This window comes from Nicotiana attenuata, unplaced genomic scaffold (genome assembly GCF_001879085.1).
Source record: "Nicotiana attenuata strain UT unplaced genomic scaffold, NIATTr2, whole genome shotgun sequence".
Taxonomy (NCBI): domain Eukaryota; kingdom Viridiplantae; phylum Streptophyta; class Magnoliopsida; order Solanales; family Solanaceae; genus Nicotiana; species Nicotiana attenuata.
In genome coordinates this window covers 123,282-140,840 of record NW_017671316.1, presented here as the reverse complement: position 1 = coordinate 140,840, position 17,559 = coordinate 123,282, and the positions used below count along the sequence as shown (strand labels likewise).

Here is a 17,559-nt window from a genome sequence, read left to right as displayed (position 1 = left end):
ATGCTCTTACCCTGCGCTAGGGTGGCTTCAACATCGACCTTGTATTGGGTCGCATTAGCTAACATTGACCGCGGCCGCCTCAGATCTAGCCACCTCGAGCTCTTTGGCCAAGTTGGCTAAATTGGACTGAAGCTCCTCGATTTCTTTGCCTGAACCGAGGCCTTCTCCCTTGCGGCCCGAAGTTGAGACTCGCCGACTCCAGCTCTGCTTGGACGACCTCCTTTTTTGAAGTTAAGATGTCCATACACCCCTTGAATTTTTCTGCCTTGGCTTGTACTTCATCTATTTGACTTTGAAGGTCCTTGATCTGTTCGAGTCTTTGTCGAACCTGCAGAATCGGACCATTAGTTGTAATCTCTAACTCATCTTCACTATCATGAAGCACTCGGAATACCTGCTCGGCCATCTCAGCATGCTCATCTCGAGTTGTCACCAAATCTGACTGAAGCTTCTCACTGAGAAGCTTGTAGGTATCGCATCTCTCAATGTGGCCCCGAACCTCAGCCCTACGCTCCTCTCGGATTCGAAGGAAGGCCTCGTGATGCAACACCGAAGCCTACGAGTAAGGAAGAAAATGTTAGAACTATCTACAATTCAAAGTTTTAAAAATATAATGGAATGGCCCTCGAACTTACCCGATTCAGAGCGTGCTGGGCCTCGTCAAACAAATAAGCGGCTTCCACCTCATCCATCTTGGCTTGGTCTTCTTCGGTGACCAAGCATCGGAGATAACTAGCCATCCTTACAGGGGGAAAAAGAACCCGAGCATCCTCCTGGACCAAAATGATAATTGATCGCTTACGCCCGGGATCGACACTGGAGGCCAAAAATTGATTGGTTAGTTTAAAGATCGAGGAAGCCTCACTCGAGCTCTTCCTCAGTGCATCCAAGTCACCCAGACCGCTGACATCTTCCACTCCGACAAAATAGCCACGGAGTGGTCTTCTGCTCCATGGACCCCTTCCCCGTGGCAAGTTTCCACCGCCTAAGCTTCATGCATTATCGACTCAGTCAATGAAGGAAATGAGGGGGAATATCCGATATCTACCACCCTAAGTAAATCTTTAGGGGCACCGCCTTCATCTCGGGAAGCCTCGAGCATGGTTCCCACACCAGCATCGACCGCCTCCTCGGTAGCCTTCTCACCTCGAGGTGAAATGAGTTCAGCTTTTTCTGGATCGGGGACTTCGTCAAATTGAGGCGGAGCAGTTTCAGCTCCCGCCGGCTCAGTAGTTCCTTGAATATCGGTGCTAGCTCGCACACGGGCCACCAGCCCGGAGTCTTCTTCTTCTTCTTCTTCCTCTTCTTCGAAATCATCTTAGCCATTGAACTAACTCCAAAGTTAGAGGGATGATGTTCCCCTTAGGCTTACGGGGCCTCCTCGCCGGTCTTTTCTTTTCCGGGTCCGGAGAGCTCGAAGCCCCTTTATTCTCTTTTGCCTGCTTCGAGGCAGGTGTAGGGGAAAGCACCTCTTATTCAGTTGAGGGGGGCCTCATTGCTACATCCTTCCCGAGGCCTACAAAAGGAAAAGGACGAGTAAGCTCAATGCTAAGCCCGAATGGTAACCGTACTAAGAAAAGAAAATTACCATGGTTACGAGCCTCCCATTGACCTTTTAATAACTCCTTCCAAGCACGCTCGGAGTAAGACTTCTGCGACACTAAGCCCTCAACCGATTGCCTGAGTTCGGGGATTACTTCCGGCATACGGGCCACAGCTGCAACACAGAAAAAACATAGATGAGGAAAGAAGATGAGAAGTAAAATGGCGAAGTTAGATATTCAAGGCAAAGCAACACTTACGATTCATGTTCCATTTTTCAAGAAACGGCATGTCTTCGGCAGGGATTAGGTCCGAAGTCTTTATTCGGACAAATCGGCCCATCCAACCTCGGTCTCGGGTCTCGGGTCTCGTATATGCTCGAGAACGGGGGTTTGGTGGCTCGGCAGTAAAGCTTGATCAATCTTCCTTGATAAAGCCGGGGGATTGTAGAGACGCATAAGGTGGTCGAGGGTAAAAGGATGCCCCTCGATTTGTTTACAAAAAATGGGAGGAGGATCACGATCCTCCAGAATGATGGATGGATCTGGCCAAGGGTCAAATTGTACCTCTTGCAAAAGCTAACGATGATGTGGTCTAAAGGACCCAATGTGAAAGGATAAGTGTAAACACTTAAAAACTCTTTCACATGGGTAGTGATTGGTTCCTCAGGCGAGGGTACCACCACGTGATTGTCAACCCAGTGCAGTCCTTTTTAACTTGGTCGAGGAGATCGTCGGTAATTGTGCATATGTACCTCGACATCGGTTCGCATCGACCCGGTACCGAGGGTGTATTCTCTACCTTAAAATCGGCAACAGTGGGGCACTTTGTCGGAACGAAGTCCTCTAGGGGAGGTTCCTCCACGGCTCCGTCGCCGGCGGGCCTTGATGAAGAAGCAATTTCCTTGTGCGGAACAATCTTTGAAGTTTTAGCCATTTTACTTTTACGAATGAAGAAGAACGAAGATTGAGAAGAACGCTTGGTATTTTGTGATGGAACAGGCGAAGAGATCTGAAAACACAAAGCTTTGAGGAAGGCAAAGGAGTTTTGAAGATTAGGGCAAAGAAGATTTAAAAGTAAAAGCTTGGGCAAAAGAAAAAAGATACATTTATAGGTTTAAGATGGCGATTAAAATCCGGTAATGGCCGACCGTCGACTGGCATGCATTAAATGCTTGGGAAACTGTACCGACGAGATGTTTCAGCTACCTCTGTTGCCTACGTCATGATTTATCGAGGTGAATATCGAGGGCTCAACGTTTCTTGTCATTACTCTCCAAAAAACGAGGGGACTATCTGTATACGGTCAAAATCGAGTTTGCCCTTTTTTGTGCGGCTAATCGAGACTGGAGCATGATAAGTCAAGGATCGGTTTCGATTTATATGGTGCAGAGTTAGGTTGTCAAGCTCGAGACCCTGAGACCGGTTAAGATCGAGACCAATCAAAATCGAGACCAATCAAGATTGAGATCGACCAAGATTGAGACCGAATAAGTTGGAGTTCGAGGGAAGCCTACGAGGTCGAATAATGGAAAGATGAAATATCCTCAATCGGGCGAAGATCACGGCGCAAATCTCGGCACGTATCAGGAAGAGGCCGATTAATTAGTCAATCATGAGATTTCTTACTGTATTTAGACTTGTACCAAGAGCCCTACTATATAAAGGGGGTCTGATCATTTGTAAAGGACGTCATATTCGCGTTGCATAAAGCAATATATTCTCTTTCTCTTAAGCACTCAATATTTCTGTTAGGGCTGGGCATATATCGGGAAAAACCGATAACCCGAACCAATTAATTATTTATTGGGTTATCAGTATCGGGTTATTGGATTAACGGTTCGGTAATAGATTAGAATTTTTTTACTATTGGGTTATCGGTTCGGGCCTCGATTTGTCAATTTTGTTAATGGGTTAACCGATAAACCAATAAGTAAATAAAATTACGACTTTACCCTTAAGTATATACATATGCTAGGGCTTCAGTTCATTCTCTCCTATTCTTTCTCAGCCGCACTCTTTGGTTGCTTCATCTTCATTCTTCATAGACCTTACTAGTTACTCCTAGAGGGGGTAGCAAATAGGCGGGTTGGGCTGAATATGGGCGGTCTAAGATGGGTTAGGTCAATAAATGGGTCATTGACCAACCCAACCCAAAGTGTACTTGGGCTAAGATGAGCTAGGTCAAGATGGGCTAAACAATGGGTCATAACCCAACCCGCCCAACTTGACCCTTGTTTTAGAACCATGCTCATCTTGCATAAAAAAGCCTTTTACCTCAAAATGTGTAAGTTGAATAATATTTTGCGGGTGGAGGTTGGGAGGGGGGTTGGGGTGGGTGGGTGGTGCAGAAAAACAAAAAAACAGAAAATAGAAAATTGAAAATACAAAAAAAAAATTGAGGGGGTTTGCGTGGAGGGGGGTAGGGTGGTGCAGAAAAATAAAACAAAAAATTAAAAATACAAAAAAAAGGTAAATTTTTTAGGGGGTTTTGCAGGAGGGGGGTGTGCAGAAAAATAAAAAATTGGAAATACCAACGAAAAAAAAGTAAATTATTTTTTGAGGGGGTTTGCGGGGTAGGGAGAGTGGGTGATGCAGAAAAATAAAAGAACAGAAAATTGAAAAGAAAAAAAAAAGTAAAATTGGGGCACCTAAGTAAATGCCTAGATAAGTTGGGATGAGATCCCTTTGTTTTGAGTGAGTTTCATGGGTTGTATTTGGGCTGCTTAATGGGTCAGAATGTGTTATAAAAAATAATAGGTTAACTTGGGTTGAGCCCAAATTGACCCATGAGCTAAAATGTTTGTAGCCCAACCCATTAATCTCTGGGCGAGTCGGATGGATTTGGGCTCAAATTGCCACCTCTACTCCTAGTGTAAGTCTTTAGTCTTATACATTAGGCTTTTTAATTTCTATAACAAAATTCATCTTCATATAGGGATTGCTCTATGGTTTCTTTTTTCAGGTTAGGCATTTGACAAACAACATCCAGTTTATCTTGGACTATTTGAGGGCTGCAACACTTGTGGAAGTGCAGGTATTGTGAGAAATAAAAGTTCTAAATCAACTATTGTCGTTATCATATCGGAGGAGGCAGCTAATGCCTTGGAACATTTTGTGGGAATTGCTGCAATTTGATAAGTATTTATCCACCGATTTATTTTGGTGAAGCCTATAAGGATTGAGTAGTTGTTGTCTTGTTAACTTGAATTTGAACTGTTAGTACTATATGTTTGGACTTGTTAATTTTAAGATGAAATTGCTACTACTTTGTATTATGATTAATGTATTTGGACAACTGTTGTCGAAAAATTAATACTATTCTAGTCGTGGCCACTGGACAGAACGCAGAAATGGGTAGTATACTATATGTGAATTCTTCTCTTTTTTGCTTAACTCCAGTGAATTGTCTTCTCTGTTTTGCTTAACTCTAGATTGAGTTATCTTATTGGGTAAACCGATTACCGAACCGATAATGATCGATAACCGATTAACCAATTAACCGATAACCGATATATTATCGGTTCGGTTTATCAAATTTATAAACCGATAACCGATATGCTAAATCGATAATATTCATAACCGAACCGAACCGACCGATGCCCGCCCCTAATTTCTGTTACTTTGATCATACTTTCCGGCGAAATATTCACTTGATTCGAGGGCAACCTAGTTCAAGGATCAAAGCTATACATTTCATTTGGTTTGCTTTATTTGTATTTGCAGTTAAATTCAGCATCAATTTATGGTTTCTCTTAATTTGTGCTAAGTAAATCACGTGTCCCTAAAATTACTGTATAAATTCAATTGTTATCCGTTTTAGGGTAAACATTTGTATATGCTTAAGATGCATATATCAAGTTAAATAACGATCAGGAGTGGTATTTTCTTGTCCAATTTCATTTTGCTCCAGATAACAGTTTATTTGCGTGATTGACATACCAATTTTTCAATTTTGTTACTAATTTTATTGTCTAAACTTTCCTGTTTTTGTTGTGATTAGTGCAAACCGGGAGAAAATAAATTGGGAAAGAAGATCTCTATTTTCGTCGTTTTTTTTTATCTAGTCACGTGAAAAATACATTATTTCCGTTAGTTTTAATGGCTCGTCTAGATATTCGTCCTTTGGACAAAAAGTATTCAGTTTTCACAAATTTAGAGGATTTTATACGCATGAGATAATATAATAGGGACAAAAATAGACTTATTCTCAAACTTAAGGAACCATTTGAACTAAGATATCTACTGTCATTTTTTTTTCTTTTAACTAAGAAATCTACTGTAATTTTTTTTTCTTCTAACTAAGAAATCTAAATTGATCAGGTGACTAAAACATTTTTTACTCTCTTTGATGCTTAAGCCAGTAATTTATACAAACTTCAAATGGGTCGAAAATTCGAAAGAATATGAAAAATTAATGAAATATTGTAGTTTTGGGTTTAGAAAAAAGAAAGAGGATAAAGATTTTCTAAAGAAAAAACAAACAAACACGGAAACAATATTTAATAAGCATACTGTTCCAAACTGACTCGAAACATTATCATCATGGAGAACAGTATGATAATAGTACCAAAAAACAATTAAAAATTTAGAACAAGAATATAAAAAACAAAAAGGGTGAATTTGCACAAAATCTCTTAAAACAGGGCGAAAACAAAATATCTTTAATGATAAGGGACCGTCATTATAAATAAATAAAGTTTTCCTCCAATACTTTTATCAGTTTCCTGTTCTTAAGAAAAAACCGACCCCCCCACACACACACTCTCTCTCTAAATTCTCTCTCATAACGATTCCGGTGAGAATGTCGCCGTAATTACATTTCCGGCGGATATTCCGGCGGTATAATACCTGAAATCGGGTCGAGAGTTTATTTCCTCGGGCAATGGAAGCATCACCACACCGGTTTTGCTCTCCGGCGACGCTGATTCTCCGCCGGCAGAAATAAGTGGCAGATTTCCCGGTGAGATCCCCTAAGGTTTCGTGACCCGGTTTGGATCCGAATCACTATCTTAATTCCATTTGTTTTGGTGTATTTTGTTTTTCCTGCTTCACAGATATGCTTTGCAGTTAATGTTCTTTGGTTTGTGGGGAAATATTTATGAAAGTATTTGGAAAGTTTAAAGCTTTAATGGGAAAAACAGCTCAAAAAATGAGTAAAGTTTGAATCTTTACTGGAAGTTTGGGTTTTTATTGATTATTGAATAGGTGGAATTTCAATAACTTTGATTAGAGGTGCTAGTTTTGAGATAAAAATAAGACTTTTTTGAGGGGCGATATTGTAACTGCTGCTTTGGTTGAATGGATAGTTAATAAACAAGGTGGAGGTCTTTTCCAAGATGGGTTCTTGTTTTTTGGGGCTAGAGTGAGAAAATGATGTTCTGATGGAGAAGAGTTTGGGATTTTTGACTTTTTCACATATACTTTTGTGAGTTTTGTGAAGTTTGATTGCTAGGGGAACTCTGGCTGGTGTATTGATAACATGGCTTCTGAAACTCACAAGTCAAAGAAAGTGTTCTATTGTAGCAATAAGGTTAATAAGTCTTCTCATGATTATTTGTTTGGGAAGGAAGATGAGGAGGAAAGGAGAATGAGGTTAGAAGGAGAAGTTGATAATGGTCATTGCAAGTTTGGATCAAGTGATTCACTTCTTCCGGGCCTACATGATGATGTTGCTTTAACATGTCTTGCTTGGGCTTCTAGATCGGATTACGCATCGTTGTCGTGCCTGAATGGTAGGTTTAATTCACTAATCAAGAGTGGTTATTTATATGACTTGCGAAGGCGGTTAGGTGTTGTTGAACATTGGGTGTATATGGTTTGTGATCCTCGGGGTTGGGAGGCTTTTGATCCTTTCAGAGAGAAATGGTTGCGATTGCCAAAAATTCCATGTGATGATTGTTTTAATTATGCAGATAAGGAGTCATTAGCAGTTGGAAGTGAACTGCTGGTTTTTGGCCGTGAGTTGTTTGATTTTGCTATATGGAAATATAGTTTGGTTCAAAACAACTGGGCGAAATGTGAAGGAATGAATCATCGTCGTTGTCTATTTGGATCAGGTAGTCTTGGTTCGATTGCTATTCTTGCAGGGGGTAGTGACAAGAATGGAAATGTGCTAAAATCTGCCGAGCTTTATGATTCCTTGACCGGTAGATGGGAAATACTGCCAAACATGCACTCTCCCCGTAGATTGTGCTCTGGCTTTTTCATGGATGGAAAATTCTATGTGATCGGTGGAATGACTAGCTCTACTGATTCTTTAACTTGTGGGGAAGAATTTGATATACAAACGAGGAAGTGGAGGAAAATTGAGGGCATGTATCCAAATGTCAATAGAGCTGCTCAGGCGCCTCCTCTTGTTGCAGTTGTTAATAACCAACTATATGCAGTTGAATATCTAACCAACATGGTAAAGAAGTATGACAAGAAGAAAAACTCATGGGAAGTGTTGGGAAGACTTCCTGTGAGGGCTGATTCTTCAAATGGTTGGGGTCTTGCTTTCAAAGCACGTGGTGAAGAACTTCTGGTGGTGGGCGGCCACAGGGGCCCAGAAGGCGAATCTATCGTATTGAGTTCTTGGGCACCAAAATCAGGGTTTAAGGACAGCACCTTGGATTGGAAGGTCATCGGTCTGAAAGAGCACTCTGGGGTCTTTGTATACAATTGTGCTGTGATGGGTTGTTGAGAAGTTCAGTCAACCAAATGGAGAAAGAAGTCACTCTTTTCAACCATTGTTTTTAGCTTAATTCCAACACATTGTTTGATTTATTAGAATTTGTTTTTTTCTTTTTATTTTCATTATCCAATTTAACATATTTCCAGTGTTTGAGATAAGCAATTGTTCTAGCTAAACATCCTCTAACTGGATGGTTATCTCACTCACTTATTCTGCAGACTGCTTGCTTCCAAGTGTTGTCAGTTTTCACCTTGTTCAATGAGTTATATGGCTGATTCACTGATCTAAAGGATACTAAATAATGGATATTGTTCCTCTTATGGGTTTGAATTTCGGATTTCCTTTGCTGAGGCTTCATTAAATTATCTATACGCGTTGTTTTTTCTGCTTCCACCCATGCTATCTGTAGTTTTCTGCATTAACTGAGTATTTCCTCTCTGGACAGATAGGCTTAGCAAACTCTGAAATAGAAAGAATTAATTCTGTGACCTACATTTTGATTATAAGTGATGGTTTGTCTCATTTAACTATGTTATCTTCAATCCAACAAGCCATAATCCATGTTGTTGATTATAGTTCTCTTTGTTGATCTTTTCTTGTCACCTGGTGTTTATTCTAAATCAATAAATACATGACATGCGTTATTCGTATGTTCGGTAAGTTTTTTTCTGTGATCTCTCTCTGCTTTGAGTAGAAGGAAACTTGTTATGTGTGTTTTACTGATGAATGCTTCCATGAAAGATTCTACATGTCAAGTTCCAACACTGCATAGATGTACACTGTTGATATTTGTTAAATTCAGTCGTCTGAATTATGCACTTATCTTCACAGTACAGCTGATATTTGTTAAATTCAGTTGTCTGAATTATGCACTTGTCTTCACAGTACAGCTGATATTTGTTAAATTCAGTCGTCTGAATAATGCACTTGTCCTCCACTAAATAATTTTTGAATGCTATTTCCTTGAGAACCAAGGAGGAAAATTAGCAAATAAAGGTACCAATTCTTGTCCTCAACTCGCTCTTTTTCTCACTTTTCCGACACAGATTGATATTTCTCTGATTGTTTTAACAGAAAAAAGTACAAGGCAATAGGCACTTCTGTTTTTCAAATACAAAATATACACATTATTTGCAGAAATTAAACATACAAAAGATGACCAAATAATATAGTGGTCAATGAAGTGAGTGAGAACCATAAGGTCTCTGGTACAAATTTGTACTTGGGGCAAAAAATATTGTTTGATTTCTTTCCATCTGTCCAATAGAGTACTTATTGCTGCTGAGAGGTGGAAGGTATCTCGTGAAATTAATCCGCTAGTGGGAGGTGGAAGGTATCTCATGAAATTAATCGAGGCCCAAGATAGTCCAAACTTCAATTATTAGCAAAGACCAAATATAGAACTATTTTGCTCTATATGCCACCTAAATAAATTGAAGTGTTTGCTTTCTAATCAAAATCATGAATGAGGTGGTGTACCAAATTTGGCATAAGAGTCTTGCTTCTTTTTTAATTATAGGACAAGAGTGTTTATGAAGTGGGACACACAATATTCATTATAGACCAAAACCATTCCATGTGAAATAGAAATGATGTGGATGGATAGATTAGACATACCTTATAGAAATAATAGCATATAAAAAGAAAGTCATATTCTAATGTCAATTAGTTCAGCAAATATCTTTTGGAAAATTGTTTACTTAAGCAATCAAAATGTTAAAGAGGAATGTGATTGAAGTTTTTTTTTTTTTTACCAAGCCAGTCATCTACAGGAATGATTTATAAATAGTTATAGCATATAACAGCGGTGTTCGAGTAAGCTTATGTGTACGTCTACTCAATGGCGGAGCATGGAGTTTCACTAAAGGGGTTCAAAAAATAAAAAATTAAACATACTGAGAAGCCAAGGGAATTCAATATCTCATATACATACATACATACATATATATATATATATATATATATATATATATATATATACACACACACACAACACACACACATAAATTCTCCTTAACCATATATACACAATGTAATTTCCCGATGAAGGGGTTCGGATAACACCCTTCTACCCCCGAGCTCCGCCACCGCCTCTATTGTTCCACTAAGTATCGGCTCTCCTATCAGCATAGATATCGGGTAACTCTGTTCGACAAACTTACATTTTTATATATATTAAAATCTTCAAAATTCCAAGAAAAGAGATGGAAGAAAAACCTGGAATATTAGTGGCAGGCTTTGGTTTACTGCACATGTATACAGTTAGTAAAAGGGAAATATTTAAAATGAAGAGTGGTCTGTGCACAAGCATCTGACTTTAGTTATGTGAAAGGTATGGTATTTGCAGAAAACTGTGGGACTCATGTGGGTACTGATTTTTTTAAGTATTTACAGCTCCTAACATTTACCAGAAAAAGAAAATGCCTTATTTGGCAAAACTTTGGCCATTTTGCCCATTTTGACATGTCATATTTTGCCTATTTTGGGGAAAAAAGGAAAGCAAATCCCCCTGCTTTTTGGGGTTGTGTGGTGGGTGCAAGTTGGCTTTTCTGCTGGATCTTTTGCTTTGTTTTTTACATTTTTATTTCTTTAATTTGTACATATAAGTAGTACAATCTTGGACACTGTTTCTAATTTATTAGTTTAATGTCAGCACTATTGCTTTTTTCTGCTTTCCACGTTATGGAATAAGTGCTAATTCTAAAATGATTCAATTAGAGTACTAATTCTTGTACGAGAAAGTGGAATTTTGGAGCAATAATAAAGTTGTCTTCGTGTAACCTATAGGTCACGAATTCGATTCCACAATCAGCCATTAATACTTGCATCAAGGTAGGCTGGCAATATCACACCCCTGGGATGTAACCCTTCCCCCAACTTTACGTGAATGTGGGATGTTTCGTGCACCGGGCTGCCCTTTTTAGTTCTTGTTCGACTGATGGATCACGGTGTTGCAATATTATTTTTGATAAATATATTTCAAAAATCCTCTACCGTAAACAACTTCTCTACTTCTCTAAGGTAGGGGCAAGGTATGAGTACACATTACCCTTATCAGATCCCACTTGTGGGATTCCAAATGGATATGTTGTTGTTGTCGTCGTCGTCGTCGTTGTTGTTATATTTCAAAAATCATTTTAATTAAACAATTCCCAGATTCAAGAGTTAAAATTCATTACACTACTTATCCTTGAGCCTTTTATAAATGAATCATGTCTATGGATTAAAATTAGAAGAATTAACCCAAATAACTGTCCATTTAATCTCTTAAACTGAAAATGGCTGGTGGATGTATAATACATGTATAATTCATGTATAATATATGCATAACTATGTATAATCTATGTATACAGGCTAGAAAAAAGTAAATAGTGAATTTGGTCGGCTATTTGTGTAACAATCCCTTAAAATTATGTCTTATCTTTCCATTGGTTGTTAATTATAAAAGTTTAGTTATTTTGCACTTCAAATGTAATTACAACCTTTTTTATTTGTATCACGTCCTTTAAACAAGTATTTGTATTGAAGATACTACACAGGGTGAGAATAGAGAGATAAACAAGTATCTGTATTGCATTATTTTCTATTTTCCCCCTTAACGAATAAGTGTTTTATGGTGTTGTAAAGAAAATGGTGTAAATCGGAAAATTGTATAAACTTTAACGGGAAAATCATAAAACGTATGTTAAAAGGTTCATTAGTTTAGTAAATTAGAGTGGAAATTTGTACTGAATTTTTTTAACAAAAAGGAAATTATTAGTTTCTAATGGATTAAAGGAATTTGTAATCTTTTACTTCGCATGTAGTATAAAACACAGCAATTTTTATTCAAGAGATAAGCAATTTCATTACGTATTTTATTTTTCATTCCAGTAATGATAATTTCCTACTTGAGAAAATTTGTAACACTTGTTTTCTGAATCCAAATACTTTGGGCCAAACAAGTAGTCATTCTCTGAAATCCAAAATATGTCTACTATCGGACCATAGTGCAAGCGAAAAGCAGAGAGAAATGTATATTAATGGCTGCTTCTAAAAAATGATAACCGATAAAATATATATTTTTTGTACGTATGTGTATTATATACAAAAAAAATACATACTTTATATACTTTTTGGCTAGAAAATACAATTAGTTTCGGTCAAGCGATCAAATTTTATATTGAAGAATTAGCCCAAAAGCAAAGGGTGAAGCTCCCAGCCCAACATATAACTTTTGGGCCATATATGATAATAACTTTTGGGCCAAACACTTAAAGTTCCTATTGGGTTATTTTTCTTAGGCCTAAGGCTGAGCGAGAGATGTGTATCATAGATTCATAGTGTAGTGCTCCAATGTCCTCAAAGCTACTCTATCCACATTATTCAATCTATGTCGAAATGACACAAGATAGCCACTCTAAAGGGTTGCTATTTAGGAATTAGCCTATGCGTTCTGAAATTCAGTTTTTCAGTTCCAACTTTAAGGACAGAAATGTACTGAGATGACCTGAAGTTCAGATTTTTAATTTAAATTTCAGGACAAAATAAGTACCGGCTAATTTTCAAATAGCATCCCTGAGAATGGTTATCTGTGCGCTTGCTCCTTCAATCTATTGTCAATTTCCAAACAAAATCTTGCTCTTTCTTTAGGTGCAATGTAAGGTTTGCTTGTCAATTGTCAGGCCAATGACGGTCACCAAAGAAATACCTTGGTCATTTTTGTGTATATTTTCTTTTGATTTTCAATTGGCGATTAGTTCATCTCAAGGAAAATGAAACAGCTTGAGCGAAATGGACATGGAGAATTCATATAATTGATTCATTGATTGAGTGACCGCGTCCTTCGAATGGTGGGACCAAAACCCGTTGCCTTACCACTCCCATTTAGATCTCTAAATAATTTAGGATTGAGAAGTAGTTGATTCATCAATTCATTTACTGTATAAGCCAACCAGTTAATATGTTTTGCATTTGTTGCTAAAAGTTTGTTTTGTAACATGCCATAAATGATTTTCTTTTCCCGAGGATCAAATAAGGTACACCTCCTTACCAATGCACTAAAGTGTTCATTTGAGCTTGGGTTCACCCATATTAATTTAAGTATTTGATACTAGTGTTATATATAATTTAGGGAGAGGAGGATGGATTCACGTGAACCCGCCCACTCCCATGTGCATCTGCACGAGTGTATTCCCACGATGTGAGATATGGGGTGTGTAATGTACTATTTTGGGATTTTCCTCTCCTATATAAAGGAACTCAATCATATTGTAAAGGGATCAGATCATTCACTGCAATAGAACATTCTTATTCTTCTCTTGTTTAACGTGCTCAGCAATTACTTTTCAGCTTTGTTGTCTTTACTTTATTGTTCATACTTTATTACTCTTAGCTGACCTCGAGGTCCCTGGATAACCGAGTTCGAGGCCCCCTACAGTTCCAACAGCATCAATTTGGTTCTTTATTTCTTCTTACTTAAGCTCAATATTACTCATATAATCACTAGTATTAGAATATATCACGTATCTTTAAAACCACAAATCATCTTTAATTGTTACTTACATTTTTCGAGGTAAACAGTTTGGCGCCCACCGTGGGGCTAAAGATAATAGTGATTATTTTAGTGCTAGTTTTCTGATAACACACGTTATTCTTCACACTTTTTCTTGTCAAAGATTCTTTGATTTCAGGCTTAATCATGTCTAGCACTCAAAACGCACCCGCTCACAACAGTGAAGGACTTGGAGAAAACAGCGGCATAGGGCTCGGTGTACCACCCGTAAACCCTAAAGGAGTGCCAAACGTGGAGCCAGTTGACATTAGCTCCCACAACGCACTAAACACGGACGCAGGCACAGACCCCGCAAGGAACGCACACAGGGAAACCCGAGCCGGAGGCCAGGAAGCACAAGGACTGGAAGAAGGATGAGCAGCCTCCAGGTGATATTCGAGATGTTGCAAGCTCAGCAAGTTGCCATCGCTCAACTTCAGAGCCAGAATAGAACTCCTAACACCGCCGAGCCAGTAAACACGCAGCATGGACCAGTGCTCGAAAGGCCCGATGAAAGTGGCTCGGGGACTGACCCCATTATCATGAAACTGCTCGAGGAACTAACTAAGAGAATCGAGTCAGGAGAAAAGAAGATAGAAGACAACAAGAAGAAGGTGGAAACTTACAACTCCCAGGTGGACCAGATACCAGGAGCACCTCCAAAAAATTTATACAAAAACCTTTCCCCTCGAGTGCGGCTCCGATGCCCATTCCCAAGAAGTTCCGCATTCCCGATATACCAAAGTACAATGGAACAACTGACCCTAATGAACACATTACTTCCTACACTCGTGGAATTAAAGGAAATGACTTGAATGATGACGAAATCGAGTCAGTACTGTTAAAAAAGTTTGGAGAAACACTGTCAAAAGGAGCTATGATCTGGTATCACAACTTAGCTCCTAACTCTATTGATTCATTTGCTATGCTGGCGGATGCCTTTGTCAAGGCACACACCGGGGCCATAAAGGTGGCCACAAGAAAATCGGACGTATTCAAGATAAAACAAAGGGACGACGAAATGTTAAGGGAGTTCGTGTCCCGGTTTCAGATGGAAAGGATGGAACTACCCCCGAACTCCGACGACTGGGCAGTGCAAGCCTTTATGCAAGGTTTGAATGAAAGAATCTCGATAGCATTTCGACAGCTAAAGCAGAACTTGATCGAGTATCCAGCTGTGACATGGTCGGATGTGCACAATCGACATCAGTCGAAAATTAGGGTCAAGGACGACCAGTTAGGAGCCCCTTCGGGCTCAGTTTACCCGAACAGATTCGCAGTCAAACCCCCAAGGGACACAGACCGGGGACCAAGATTCAACAAAGAACGGTATCAACCATACGATCGAAGAAACAACGGCCCGAGCCACAACCCTTCTCGGAGCGATCGAAGAAGTGACCAAGGTCCAGGTTCTCGGGGGCTCATGAGCAAGACCGGGTTCGATAAGCACGTCTACCCTGCCAAAGCCCCCAGATTATCAAAATACAATTTCAGCGCAGATGCATCAGGGATCGTCTCGGCTATTGGGAGAATCAAAGATACTAAGTGGCCCAGGCCAATACAGATCGATCCCTCCCAAAGGAACCCGAACTTAATGTGCAAGTATCATGGAACACATGGTCACAGAATGGAGGACTGCAGACAGCTAAGGGAAGAAGTGGCTAGGTTATTCAATGAGGGCCACCTTCGAGAATTCCTAAGTGATCGGGCTAAGAATCACTTCAGGGAGAGGGATGCGGGCAGGAAGAGTGAACCAGAAGAGCCCCAACATGTCATTCACATGATCATCGGCGGAGTCGACGTCCCGCAAGGACCCGTATTCAAACGCACCAAAGTATCCATCACCAGGGAAAAGCGGACTCGAGATTACTTGCCCGAGGATACCCTCACATTCAGCGAAGAAGATATCGAGGCTCTATATCAACCTCACAACGATGCTCTGGTAATTTCTATCCTTTTAAATAAAGTTCAAGTTAAACGTGTTCTTGTGGATCCAGGTAGTTCGGCGAATATAATCAGGTCCAGAGTCGTGGAGCAGCTCGGGTCTTGAATGGCTTTAACATGGCAAACGAGACAACGAAGGGAGAAATCATCCTCCCAGTCAACGTGGCCGGAACCATACAAGACACCAAATTTCATGTCATTGAAGATGACATGAGATATAATGCTTTGCTCGGAAGGCCGTGAATCCGTAGCATGAGGGCGGTACAATCGACCCTCCACCAAATAATGAAGTTCCCAACGAAGGATGGCGTGAAAACAGTATATGGAGAGCAGTATGCAGCCAAGGAAATGTTTGCAGTGCACGACTCAGCACCGGTGTCGACTCCATCCACATCGGAGAAGTCAAAGGACGAACTGGCGGCCAAATAGCAATTACAGCCCGTGCCCTCAGTTGAGCCCGAGGGACAAATGTCCGATGAACAGGTGGCTGGGGATAAGGAAGAAGATTTCCTCACTCCCCGAACCTTCGTTGCCCCTGAAGAATCAGATGCGACGAAATCGACGATCGAAGAGCTCGAACAGGTCATATTAATCGAGCATCTTCCGAAACAAAAGGTATACCTGGGGACGGGGTTAACCCCCGAACTCAGGAAAAAACTCATTCAATTTCTCATCCATAATATTGATTTCTTCGCTTGGTCCCATTTAGATATGACAGGGATCCCACCGGAGATAACTACCCATCGACTAAGTGTCGATCCCAGATTCAAACCAGTGAAGAAAAAGAGGAGACCTCAGTCCGAGGTAAAACATGCATTCATCAAGGAAGAGGTAACCAAACTCCTGAAAATAGGATCCATAAGGGAAGTAAAATATCCTGAATGGCTAGCTAACGTAGTGGTAGTCCCTAAAAAGGGGAATAAACTTAGATTGTGTGTAGATTACAAAGATTTGAACAAGGCGTGCCCTAAAGATTCTTTTCCATTGCCCAACATCGATCGTTTGATCGATGCTACATCCGGCCACGAGATCCTTACCTTTCTCGATGCCTACTCCGGGTACAACCAAATTCAAATGAACCTAGAGGACCGGGAGAAAACTTCATTCATCACCAAATATGGAACATATTGTTATAATGTAATGCCCTTCGGAATAAAAAATGCAGGAGCCACATATCAACGCTTAGTTAATAAGATGTTCGAACATCAAATAGGCAAATCCATGGAAGTTTATATTGATGATATGCTAGTTAAGTCCCTGCGCACAGAGGACCATTTGACCCATTTGCAGGTAACATTCGACATCCTTAGAAAGTATAACATGAAGCTCAACCCTGAGAAGTGCGCTTTTGGATTCGGCTCGGGCAAGTTCTTGGGCTTCATGGTGTCGAACAGAGGCATCGAGATAAATCCCGAAAAAATCAAAGCCATTGAGGAAATCACTGTGGTAAACAATGTGAAAGCCGTGCAACGGCTGACCGGACGAATAGCTGCTCTGGGTCGATTCATCTCGAGATCATCGGATCGGGGTCATCATTTCTTCTCCCTGCTTAAAAAGAAGAACGACTTCCCATAGACCCCGGAATGCCAGCAAGCCCTTGAAGAATTAAAACGGTATCTCTCGAGCCCACCCTTGCTCCATACTCCGAAGGAGGATGAAACACTCTACTTGTATTTATCTGTCCGTGTCCGAGGTAGCGGTAAGTGGTGTGTTGGTTCGAGAAGAGCAAGGTACGCAATTTTCCTGGTTTATTATGTGAGTCGGACCCTAGGGGATGCCGAAACCAGGTATCCACATTTGGAAAAATTAGCTCTTGCATTGATAAGCGCATCTGGGAAATTAAACCATATTTTCAATGCCATCCT

General features: G+C 40.1%; 1 protein-coding gene across 1 annotated transcript; it reads left to right on the top strand.

Annotated features, from left to right (window-relative positions):
- Positions 1-6,266: 6,266 nt before the first annotated feature.
- On the top strand, positions 6,267-8,550 carry LOC109207516 (F-box/kelch-repeat protein At5g60570). Its single transcript, XM_019370459.1, has one exon. The coding sequence runs from the start codon at positions 7,024-7,026 to the stop codon at positions 8,224-8,226; it is 1,203 nt and encodes a 400-aa protein (XP_019226004.1). The 5' UTR covers positions 6,267-7,023; the 3' UTR covers positions 8,227-8,550.
- The last annotated feature ends 9,009 nt before the right edge of the window (positions 8,551-17,559 follow it).

What these genes read in the sequence shown, in the direction of transcription:
- LOC109207516 (XM_019370459.1), top strand. Translation starts at nt 7,024, where the DNA reads ATGGCTTCTGAAACTCACAAGTCAAAGAAAGTGTTCTATTGTAGCAAT.